Genomic DNA, 12494 nt, shown 5'->3' with positions numbered 1-12494 from the left:
GGTTTGGCGCCTGCCTTTGGCCCAGGGCGTGATCCTGGAGATCCGGGATCGAATCCCACGTCGGGCTCCCGGTGCATGGAGCCTGCTTCTCCCTCTGCCTATGTCTCTGCCTCTCTCTCTCTCTCACTGTGTGCCTATCATAAATAAATAAAAATTAAAAAAAAAAGAATGAAAGTGATTCTTAAAGTCATCAGGAAATGCTAGAAGTAGCAGAAAAATGAATTGCCAGGTTTTATTCTAATTGTTCAGTCTCTCCTGAGGTAAGATACAAGCAAGGCAAAAGTAATAAAATTGCTGAAACTCTTTGAAAGAAGTTTAGCAGGAGGAAAGAATAAATGGGCCTACACAGTCACTTGCAAAGGGTTGCAGGAGTACTACTGCATAATGCACAGAGATATCAATATTTTGGTAAAGGCAGCTCTTCTTCCTATTAGCACTCATGTCTTGGCAACAAAAAAGGGATCCACAGGAATGACGATATCGAGTACTTTAGGCATATAAGTTCATTTAAAAGGGAAAGAAAAGCCGAGTGTCATGGCAGTGGTTATGGATGTCAAAAGGAAAGAGAACAGGAAGGTTCTTTCAGCTTTGATAAGGAAACCATGAAGAAAAGGGGATTGATTCTTTTGTATTCATGGTAGTAAAAGAGAGTCCCTATTTTTATCGCCACACCCACCATTTCTGACTTCTACCTTCGGAAGTTGATCTGGGGGTGAGGGTGGGGGGAAGCTGTGTTAGTGTAGCCCAACTGGTATGTCCTCCAATCTGTGACAAGTTTAGAGAACTCTTCAAGCCCTGATTAAAGATGGGTCTTTAAGGTCCCCATCTCAATCTAAGAGACCCTGTGGCCCTGTGAGCCCCACTCATCCCAAGGAAAGGCCTGGAGATGTGTTTTCTCATTCCTATGCCAAAATCACTTAATCTGTGCCCTACCATCTATGGTGAACTGCTGTGTTACCCTTTACTCCCTGTTGATCAGAGCCTATTCTGTTATGGCTTGTTTGAAGAAGAGTTGCTTATGTTCCATGGGAGGCTGCTGCTTTTCATTCAAGGTTGTTCAGTTCAAAGTGAATGAGCTCAAATGAGAATCATTGAAATTCACTCAAGGTTCCATCTGGTGTGGGAAATGGCATATGCACTAAAATGTTTTGTAGCATCTCTCTCTCTATCCTGCTACATCATTCTCAGCTTGATAGCGTCTGTGGGGCAAAGCCAAATAGTCATTCTAGGGGATCCTCACATCCAGATAGGCAATACATTTTAATTCAATGTCCAATTGATATTTGGTCAGTGAGGAAAGATCGGATCTGACTTGGTTGGTCTGTGGGTAGAGGATGCAAAACACCAAATGAACAATTCTTGCCAATGAAACCATGCCACTACTTTGGAGAATTCTCACAGAAAATTGCTCTCCAACTATCTTACATATTTATCATATCCTTCTGGTGCAGCAAGGAAGAAAGAACACTTTATTACTTATTTGATATGAAGTGGCATTTTATACTAGTCTAACCTAGAACGATTCCATGTATATGATGTATACATACTCAAAACATGACTTGAGGCCCATCATGATATGTAGAGGAAGGGTAATCTAAAAAGCAATATGGGTTGGACTCCTGGGGATGGGGTGATTTGGATCTAGTCCAAGCCTACACACTACCTAGCAGCTCTCTTGTAAAAGTCACTTCACTCTTCAGAGCCCAGGTCTTTGAAAGTGCTGGGAGGTGGTGGTGGAGGTGGTGGTGAGGGGTGGTGAGGGGGAGAGGCAGAGGGAGAGAGGGAGAAAGGATCTTCAGCAAGATCCATGCACAGCCAGCTGCCCAATGAGGGCCTTGATCCCACAAGCCTGAGATCATGACTCCAGCCAACTTTAAGAGTCAGACGATTCACATACTGAGAGACCCTGTTGACCCTCATTTCTCTTTTCATTCACAGGAACAACTCCAAGTCTTTGGAGTGAACATTTTAGTACAGGTTAGTATCTTAATTACTGTCTTTGGAGTAAAAAAAACATCTCCCAGTGCAAATTGTTAGTAACTTTGAGTTTGTGAGAAAAAATTGGTCGGGTGTATAGCTTCAGACATAACGTTGCAAACAAGTAACTTAGCGAGGTTTTGGCATGGATTGACAAACCAAGAAAATACAACATGAACTTAACTTGTCTATGACCAGGTCAGATGGATTGACTCTAATAGGGATTCCAGATTTATTTTCTTCAGTGTCATCCACTAGTAATATAGAATTTAAAACACAACTAAATCACATCAAATGCCAAAGGAAAAATATGAGATATGACAAAGCATGCCTATATCTAAACAAATCTGCTGATCTCAGTATAAAGGAGCAAGTGGCTATGTCCAACAATTCATCATAGTGACTATCATCCCTGAGCAACAGTGTCATTAGAGCTGAAGGTTCCCTTTCATTAAAAGAAACCTCATAGAGAGAAATATAAGAATTAGTACTGAAAACGGGTCAAGATGGAGAATATGAGATTAAAATGAATAAGTATAGATAACTAAATACATAGAGACATAGATAAAGAGATAGATAGAGATTAGTAGATGGAATAAATAAATAAGAATGAAACAATAAATAAATAAGTAAAAACATGAATAGAGAAGCAACAAAGACAATAAAATAGAAAAAGGAGGGAAACCAAATCTAGGAAATAAGATGGACTCGAAGAAAAATTTAGGTGACAATGGACAAGAAGTTGCTGGATCCACGATTCCAGGTTCTGTAGTGGGAATTGAGTGAACAGTGAAATTCTTCTTGTGAAGTACAATGCAAATGTCATTGAAATGAGAAATTCCTTGTATATTTTTTCAGGTGTTGCTGGGAGTCCATTTCCAACGACCCTAGAAGCTAGAAACGAGGGCAGGGCTACAGAGGGACCCAGCTTCACCAGTACTGGGCAAATAGCAGGTGAGTGGAGTTCAGAAGCCACTCTACCATCCACACCTAAGCAACCAGCATTAGGCAAAGCTGCTGCTCAGTATCACAGTTGACAATCCAAAGACATCTGAGACCTTAGCTGAAGACATGTCAGCACTGGTAGATATGGCAGCAGGCGTATGCCTTTGCGTCACCATCAAGAGAAGGGTACCACTCAACACAGGCTTCAGAGGAGGTGGAAGAAAGAAATGAGTCAAATTCTAGAGCTTCCAGGACTTCAATCCACTAGGAGTCCTCCTTTCCCAGTCAGGAGCACCGACACCCTGGAGACAGTAGCATACGCTGAGAGTGGCTGGGGGTGGGGGTCGAGTGGCAGGCAGGTTGAAGTCAGCTGATGGATGAGTTGGAGACAACCCTCAATGTTAGGATTAGGCATTGTTTTCACATGTCCGCATTCACTCATCTTTCTATGGCACCCTAAGCTCTGAGACTATGCTCCAAAGCCAAGCGTGGGTACGTAATGCACACTGACACCATGGCACTTGGGAAGGTCACTAGGTCTCAAGAAGGAGGAACAGCAAGAAAGACCTCTGGGTATGCAGGGGCAGGATTAGAAGCCAGAAGTCTTGGCCACGCATGGAATGGCGCCAAACTGCCACCATGGGAACCAACTGCATAGGAGAATGTGTCCCAGGAGAAGATAGGAGAATAGCATCATAGTGCCTCATGGCATCCATTGCCACAGGTGTTGCTTTCAGCACGAAAGCATCTCAACCATTGACCAAACAGAGCTGATTTTGATGGACCTAGGAATGGCACTGAGCATGACCCAAGTCACGCTCCAGACTGAGCTGCTGATTGTAGGACTTGGAGATGAGCTAGCTAGCTGTGGACATCCTAGGAGTCCCTCCGCGACCCTTTGAGGCTAGGAAGCTCCCTGCTATCCTCTGCACCAAGGGTGTGGTATGCAGGCAAGCTGCTGCCACGCTGGAGGTCAAAGCCTTTCCCCGCTGTCGTGACAGGGACCCCAGGAGGTTCCGAGGGCTTCACAGCAGCACCCGGCAGTGAGAGCACACGTGGAGACTCCGGCGCCCCAGGCACGACCTTGGGAGGCAGAGCAGGTATGCCAAGTTGGGAGCTTCTCCTCAGGCACCTCAGGCAAGCGGCCAGTGGCTAATGCCAGGAGGGAGTCGCTCCTGGTCAAGTGGGAGAGCACATCTTCATGAGCCGACTCTCCATGTGTTTGGGGGCCTTCATGGCAGCATGTCTGTCGCATCATGTCAGATGTGAGTAGCTTGCGACTCACTCACTCTTTGGAGAGGTCTCAAAGAAGAGTTCTCCAACCACCTTCCCTATGGATCCAGCACATTCGGTGTAGTGAGGAGGAGGAAGGCTTTGTGACTTCTTGCTCCTGAGCTGTGCTAGTCTAGTCTAGAAGGCGTTCCATGCTACCCGAGGTGAATGGGTAGTCCAAGCACACCATGTGTCACCTCACGATCCAAAGGGGCAGCGTGAGCACAGAAGACATATGGGTTGGACCTCAGGGGCCTCGGTGACTTGGCGTTTGTTTGGTCCTGGCCTGGTCAGTGCCATGCAGCTCTCCTGGCTGGATCAGTGACTTCCCTCTTGGGAGCCCATTCTGGTGGGTGTGGGGGCGGTGGTGGAGCTGGTGGTGAGTTGGCGAGTGCAGAGGGACAGAGGGAGATAGGATCTTCAGCAGACTCCACCCAGAGCAGGATGACCCCGAGGGCCTTGATCCCACCAGCCTGACGTCATGACCCCAGCTCACATCAACAGTCAGAGGCCTCCCGGACGGGGTCACCGCCCTTCTTGACCATCATTCTCTTTTCATTGTGCGCAGGAACCACTCTAGGTCCTCGGAGTGAACCTTCTGGGACAGGTGAGTATCTTCCCTGCTGGCTTTGGAGGTCCAAAAGCAAACACATCTGCCAGTGCCCACTAGAAGTCCCGTTGGCTTCGTCAGGAAGCGCTGATAGGGCATAGGAGGAAGGCTTCGGGACAGAGCGTTGCAGACAAGTAAGGTGGCGAGGATTCGGCACAAACCAACGGGCCTAGCAGACCCGACTTGACATTACCTTGTCTTTGACCGGGTCCTACGCACTGGCTCTAACAGCGTCGCCAGGTTTCTTGCCTTCCTTTCCATCCCCGCGTGATAAAGAATCGATCCCAGAATTCACAAAATCCCATCGAGCCCCGCCTGAAAGCAATACAATGAGAGTAGACAGAACCATGCCTCTCTCTCAGGATACCTTGTGCTCCTTGCGTATGTAACGTGAAAGGAGCAAGTGGCTGTGTCATGACACTTCTTCCCAGTGCCTCTCATCCCTGAGTGACAGGGTCGTCAGGGCCCAACGCTCCTTATTGCAAGCTCTCATGGAGAGCAGCAGAGGACGATGCGGGTGGCCACACTTCGAGACACAGGCCGCCACAAAGATTCCAATTATCCATAACCAGAGACATAGAGAGATCGACAGGCGAGTCGATGACTAGGCGAGGAAAGAAATGAGGAAAGCAATGGGCATGACTGAAGAAAGTGGCCCCTAAGGAAGGAAGGCAACCAGTCCATCCGTCAATGGATCAAGTGAAAGGCTTGAGGCCCACCAGGAAAGAGTCAGGAGGGAAAGCCAATCTTGCAGGGAGGTCGTATTGGAGGAAAGGGCTCGCCGACCCTGGACAGAGAGTCCGTGGAACCACGCCTCCACGTTGTGTGGTGGGCACACGTGAGGGAAGGGTGAAATCCCGCTTGGGGAGTCCAATGCCAGTGTGTTTGAGGTGAGAGGTCCCTTGTGTGTTTGTGTCAGGTGTTGGCGGGAGTCCGGTTGCCACGACCCTGGAAGCTGGCAGCGTGGGCAGGACCGCAGGGGGCCCCGGCTTCACCAGTCCTGGGCGCGTAGCAGGTGAGTGGAGTTGCGAAGCCAGTCTGGCTTCCACAACGAAGCGACGGGCATCGGGCCACGCTGCTGCTCGCGATCACGGTTGACAAGCCAAGGACATGTGAGCCCTTGGCTGGAGACTTGTGAGCCCTGAGAGTCTCCGGCAGCAGGCGTGTGCCTTTGCATCATGCTCCAGAGAGGCAACGTGGCGCGGGACCGCTCTCCGGGGATTGATGCATTAAGGCGGAGCCCGCCGTGGTCTTGGTCTGTGGGGTCTCCCCTGCCACACCCCTGGAGACTCAGCATGTGTTGCCGCTGCCCTCTGGAAAAGATGAGAGTTTGCACGGGAGGCTCGTGCCTAGAGCTATCCTCCAGGAGAGCAGTGCCAAGCCAGAGCCTGGGAGGCTTCCAGGTGGATGGGGGCCCTTAGGGCCAGGGGCGGGGCGTGATCATTGAGATTCCGACTCCACAGGGTGGAATCAGAAGGATGGGGTCATGCACACCACAGGGTCATCTGCGTGTCTGTTTCGGCCGTGAGGCAGCATGGACAGGGGGGATGAGCAGGGCTCCTCCAAGGGGGGTTCACAGGGGAGCGCCATCCAGAGCTGGTTGTTCCTGGCCCGAGATGTGGCAGAAGTGAGGTGCAGCCGGCCAGGCGACTTGATGTCTACGCAGGCATGGCTGAGGTTGCCTTTGGCTTCCCCGGTGGAACAGAGGGGCCCCTCTCTTCCTGGAGCACGGCCTTTGCCCCGACGCCTCCAAAGAGGGCAGATGGGGAAGTTGATGGAATTGCTCTCTGACCCCAGATGCCGCGAGAAGCGCTCTTAGCTGCGGTGGCCTGGGTTTGGCGCCGGGACGTGCTGCCCGCCAGCCCCGTGCCCTGGGCCACTGTGCCACGTCTGTGCCCTGGGAACGCAAATGCTGCCTGGTCTGGACGGGACGGCGTGGTTGGCAGGTTGGGAAGCGTTTGAGGTCTCGAGTGTCCGCTGATGTGCTGTCTCTCTTCTTCGGTTTTCTTCAGGGGGAACCGGCAGCCCGACCGCAAGTGCCAGAGGAGGTAAAGAAGGCAGCACCCCCATGGCCCCTAGCCCGGGAGGGACCAGGCTGCGTTCCCGAGAGCAGTCAGGAGAGACCTTTGAGGCCCTAGGAAATGGCCCTGAGCGGGACCCACGTCGCGCTCCAGACTGAGCTGCTGATTGTAGGCCTTGGAGATGAGCTAGCTAGCTGTGGCCGTGCTAGGAGTCCCTCCGCGACCCTTTGAGGCTAGGAAGCTCCCTGCTGTCCTCCGCGCCAAGGGAGTGGTCTGCGGGAATCTGCTGCCACCCTGGAGGTCAAAGCCTTTCCCCGCTGTCGTGGCAGGGACCCCAGGAGGTTCCGAGGGCTTGACAGCAGCACCCGGCAGTGAGAGCACACGTGGAGACTCCGGCGCCCCAGGCGCGACCTTGGCAGGCAGAGCAGGTATGCCAAGTCGGGAGCTTCTCCTCAGGCACCTCGGGCAAGCGGCCAGTGGCTAATGCCAGGAGGGAGTCGCTCCTGGTCTGTGGGAGGGCCCGTCCTCATGAGCCGACTACCCATGTGTTTGGGGCCATCAGGGCAGCGTGTCTGTCGCATTGTCTCTGACGTGAGTAGCTTGCCACTCACTCACTCCTTTGGAGAAGTCTCACGGAAAAGTGTTCTCCAACCACCATCCCTATGGATCCTGTGCATTCGGTGTCCCGAGGAGGAACGAACGTTTTGTGACTTCTTTGCTCCTGAGCTGCGCCTTTCTCGAGTCTAGTCTCGAAGGCGTTCCATGCTTCCCGTGGTGTGCGGGTAGTCCAAGCACGCTGTGCGGCGCCCCACGAAACTCAGGGCAGCGTGTGCAAGGAGGCCATATGGGTGTACCTCAGGGGCCTCGTTGACTTGGCGTTTGTTTGGTGCCGGCTCGGTCAGTGCCGTGCAGCTCTCCTGGCTGGATCAGTGACTTCCCTCTTGGGAGCCCCGTCCGGTGGGTGTGGGGGCTGCTTTAGGAGCTGGTGGTGAGTTTGCGGGTGCAGAGGGACAGAGGGAGAGAGGACCTTCAGCAGGCTCCACCCAGAGCAGGCTGCCCCCCAGGGGCCTTGATCTCACCCGCCTGAGCTCCTGACCCCAGCTCACAACAATAGTCAGACGTTTCCCGGACGGCGTCACCGCCCTTCTTGACCATCGTTCCTCTTTTCTTTGGGCGCAGGAACCACTCTAGGTCCTCGGAGTGAACCTTCTGGGACAGGTGAGTATCTTCCCTGCTGGCTTTGGAGTTCCAAAAGCAAACACATCTGCCATTGCCCACTAGAAGTCCCGTTGGCTCTGTTAGGAAGCCCTGATAGGACATAGGAGGAAGGCTTCGGGACAGAGCGGTGCAGACAAGTAACGTGGCGAGGATTCGGCACGAACCAACGGGCCTAGTGGACCCGACTTGACATTAGCTTGTCTTTGATCGGGTCCTACGGACTGGCTCTAACAGCGTCTCCAGGTTTCTTGCCTTCATTTCGATCCCCGCGTGATAAAGAATCGATCCCAGAATTCACAAAATCCCATTGAGCCCCGCCTGAAAGCAATAGGATGAGAGTAGACACAACGATGCCCCTCTCTCAGGATACCTTGTGCTCCTTGCGTTGTGAGGTGAAAGGAGCTAGTGGCTGTGTCATGACAGTTCTTCCCAGTCACCCTCATCCCTGAGCGACAGGGTCGTCAGGGCCCAACGTTCCTTTCGTTTGCAAGCAACCTCATGGAGAGCAGCAGAGGACGATGCGGGTGTCCCCACTTCGAGACGCAGGCCGCCACAAAGATTCCAATTATCCATAACCAGAGACATAGAGAGATCGACAGGCGAGTCGATGACTAGGCGAGGAAAGAAATGAGGAAAGCAATGGGCATGACTGAAGAAAGTGGCCCCTAAGGAAGGAAGGCAACCAGTCCATCCGTCAATGGATCAAGTGAAAGGCTTGAGGCCCACCAGGAAAGAGTCAGGAGGGAAAGCCAATCTTGCAGGGAGGTCGTATTGGAGGAAAGGGCTCGCCGACCCTGGACAGAGAGTCCGTGGAACCACGCCTCCACGTTCTGTGGTGGGCACACGTGAGGGAAGGGTGAAATCCCGCTTGGGGAGTCCAATGCCAGTGTGTTTGAGGTGAGAGGTCCCTTGTGTGTTTGTGTCAGGTGTTGGCGGGAGTCCGGTTGCCACGACCCTGGAAGCTGGCAGCGTGGGCAGGACCGCAGGGGGCCCCGGCTTCACCAGTCCTGGGCGCGTAGCAGGTGAGTGGAGTTGCGAAGCCAGTCTGGCTTCCACAACGAAGCGACGGGCATCGGGCCACGCTGCTGCTCGCGATCACGGTTGACAAGCCAAGGACATGTGAGCCCTTGGCTGGAGACTTGTGAGCCCTGAGAGTCTCCGGCAGCAGGCGTGTGCCTTTGCATCATGCTCCAGAGAGGCAACGTGGCGCGGGACCGCTCTCCGGGGATTGATGCATTAAGGCGGAGCCCGCCGTGGTCTTGGTCTGTGGGGTCTCCCCTGCCCCACGCCTGGAGACTCAGCATGTGTTGCCGCTGCCCTCTGGAAAAGATGAGAGTTTGCACGGGAGGCTCGTGCCTAGAGCTATCCTCCAGGAGAGCAGTGCCAAGCCAGAGCCTGGGAGGCTCCAGGTGGATGGGGGCCCTTAGGGCCAGGGGCGGGGCGTGATCATTGAGATTCCAACTCCACAAGGTGGAATCAGAAGGATGGGGTCATGCACACCACAGGGTCATCTGCGTGTCTGTTTCGGCCGTGAGGCAGCATGGACAGGGGGGATGAGCAGGGCTCCTCCAAGGGGGGTTCACAGGGGAGCGCCATCCAGAGCTGGTTGTTCCTGGCCCGAGATGTGGCAGAAGTGAGGTGCAGCCGGCCAGGCGAGTCGATGTCTACGCAGGCATGGCTGAGGTTGCCTTTGGCTTCCCCGGTGGAACAGAGGGGCCCCTCTCTTCCTGGAGCACGGCCTTTGCCCCGACGCCTCCAAAGAGGGCAGATGGGGAAGTTGATGGAATTGCTCTCTGACCCCAGATGCCGCGAGAAGCGCTCTTAGCTGCGGTGGCCTGGGTTTGGCGCGGGGACGTGCTGCCCGCCAGCCCCGTGCCCTGGGCCACTGTGCCACGTCTGTGCCCTGGGAACGCAAATGCTGCCTGGTCTGGACGGGACGGCGTGGTTGGCAGGTTGGGAAGCGTTTGAGGTCTCGAGTGTCCGCTGATGTGCTGTCTCTCTTCTTCGGTTTTCTTCAGGGGGAACCGGCAGCCCGACCGCAAGTGCCAGAGGAGGTAAAGAAGGCAGCACCCCCATGGCCCCTAGCCCGGGAGGGACCAGGCTGCGTTCCCGAGAGCAGTCAGGAGAGACCTTTGAGGCCCTAGGAAATGGCCCTGAGCGGGACCCACGTCGCGCTCCAGACTGAGCTGCTGATTGTAGGCCTTGGAGATGAGCTAGCTAGCTGTGGCCGTGCTAGGAGTCCCTCCGCGACCCTTTGAGGCTAGGAAGCTCCCTGCTGTCCTCCGCGCCAAGGGAGTGGTCTGCGGGAATCTGCTGCCACCCTGGAGGTCAAAGCCTTTCCCCGCTGTCGTGGCAGGGACCCCAGGAGGTTCCGAGGGCTTGACAGCAGCACCCGGCAGTGAGAGCACACGTGGAGACTCCGGCGCCCCCGGCGCGACCTTGGCAGGCAGAGCAGGTATGCCAAGTCGGGAGCTTCTCCTCAGGCACCTCGGGCAAGCGGCCAGTGGCTAATGCCAGGAGGGAGTCGCTCCTGGTCTGTGGGAGGGCCCGTCCTCATGAGCCGACTACCCATGTGTTTGGGGCCATCAGGGCAGCGTGTCTGTCGCATTGTCTCTGACGTGAGTAGCTTGCCACTCACTCACTCCTTTGGAGAAGTCTCACGGAAAAGTGTTCTCCAACCACCATCCCTATGGATCCTGTGCATTCGGTGTCCCGAGGAGGAACGAACGTTTTGTGACTTCTTTGCTCCTGAGCTGCGCCTTTCTCGAGTCTAGTCTCGAAGGCGTTCCATGCTTCCCGTGGTGTGCGGGTAGTCCAAGCACGCTGTGCGGCGCCCCACGAAACTCAGGGCAGCGTGTGCAAGGAGGCCATATGGGTGTACCTCAGGGGCCTCGTTGACTTGGCGTTTGTTTGGTGCCGGCTCGGTCAGTGCCGTGCAGCTCTCCTGGCTGGATCAGTGACTTCCCTCTTGGGAGCCCCGTCCGGTGGGTGTGGGGGCTGCTTTAGGAGCTGGTGGTGAGTTTGCGGGTGCAGAGGGACAGAGGGAGAGAGGATCTTCAGCAGGCTCCACCCAGAGCAGGCTGCCCCCCAGGGGCCTTGATCTCACCCGCCTGAGCTCCTGACCCCAGCTCACAACAATAGTCAGACGTTTCCCGGACGGCGTCACCGCCCTTCTTGACCATCGTTCCTCTTTTCTTTGGGCGCAGGAACCACTCTAGGTCCTCGGAGTGAACCTTCTGGGACAGGTGAGTATCTTCCCTGCTGGCTTCGGAGTTCCAAAAGCAAACACATCTGCCATTGCCCACTAGAAGTCCCGTTGGCTCTGTTAGGAAGCCCTGATAGGACATAGGAGGAAGGCTTCGGGACAGAGCGGTGCAGACAAGTAACGTGGCGAGGATTCGGCACGAACCAACGGGCCTAGTGGACCCGACTTGACATTAGCTTGTCTTTGATCGGGTCCTACGGACTGGCTCTAACAGCGTCTCCAGGTTTCTTGCCTTCATTTCGATCCCCGCGTGATAAAGAATCGATCCCAGAATTCACAAAATCCCATTGAGCCCCGCCTGAAAGCAATAGGATGAGAGTAGACACAACGATGCCCCTCTCTCAGGATACCTTGTGCTCCTTGCGTTGTGAGGTGAAAGGAGCTAGTGGCCGTGTCATGACAGTTCTTCCCAGTGACCCTCATCCCTGAGCGACAGGGTCGTCAGGGCCCAACGTTCCTTTCGTTTGCAAGCAACCTCATGGAGAGCAGCAGAGGACGATGCGGGTGTCCCCACTTCGAGACGCAGGCCGCCACAAAGATTCCAATTATCCATAACCAGAGACATAGAGAGATCGACAGGCGAGTCGATGACTAGGCGAGGAAAGAAATGAGGAAAGCAATGGGCATGACTGAAGAAAGTGGCCCCTAAGGAAGGAAGGCAACCAGTCCATCCGTCAATGGATCAAGTGAAAGGCTTGAGGCCCACCAGGAAAGAGTCAGGAGGGAAAGCCAATCTTGCAGGGAGGTCGTATTGGAGGAAAGGGCTCGCCGACCCTGGACAGAGAGTCCGTGGAACCACGCCTCCACGTTCTGTGGTGGGCACACGTGAGGGAAGGGTGAAATCCCGCTTGGGGAGTCCAATGCCAGTGTGTTTGAGGTGAGAGGTCCCTTGTGTGTTTGTGTCAGGTGTTGGCGGGAGTCCGGTTGCCACGACCCTGGAAGCTGGCAGCGTGGGCAGGACCGCAGGGGGCCCCGGCTTCACCAGGCCTGGGCGCGTAGCAGGTGAGTGGAGTTGCGAAGCCAGTCTGGCTTCCACAACGAAGCGACGGGCATCGGGCCACGCTGCTGCTCGCGATCACGGTTGACAAGCCAAGGACATGTGAGCCCTTGGCTGGAGACTTGTGAGCCCTGAGAGTCTCCGGCAGCAGGCGTGTGCCTTTGCATCATGCTCCAGAGAGGCAACGTG

The 12494-nt window shown here is 54.5% G+C and overlaps 1 protein-coding gene across 1 annotated transcript in view; it reads left to right on the top strand.

Moving 5' to 3' along the window:
* The window catches only part of LOC144297741 (mucin-19-like), a 60790-nt gene extending 56712 nt beyond the window's left edge, over nucleotides 1-4078 (top strand). Inside the window, exons 42-44 of the mRNA XM_077871915.1 lie at nucleotides 1939-1977; nucleotides 2836-2931; nucleotides 3924-4078. Of these exons, the coding sequence (XP_077728041.1) occupies nucleotides 1939-1977; nucleotides 2836-2931; nucleotides 3924-4078 (290 nt within the window). The remainder of the gene's footprint in view (nucleotides 1-1938; nucleotides 1978-2835; nucleotides 2932-3923) is intronic.
* Nucleotides 4079-12494: the final 8416 nt, after the last annotated feature.

The sequence above is a fragment of the Canis aureus genome, chromosome 25 (assembly GCF_053574225.1).
Source record: "Canis aureus isolate CA01 chromosome 25, VMU_Caureus_v.1.0, whole genome shotgun sequence".
In the NCBI taxonomy this organism is placed as follows: Eukaryota; Metazoa; Chordata; class Mammalia; order Carnivora; family Canidae; genus Canis; species Canis aureus.
This window is presented reverse-complemented; position numbering and strand designations above follow the sequence as displayed.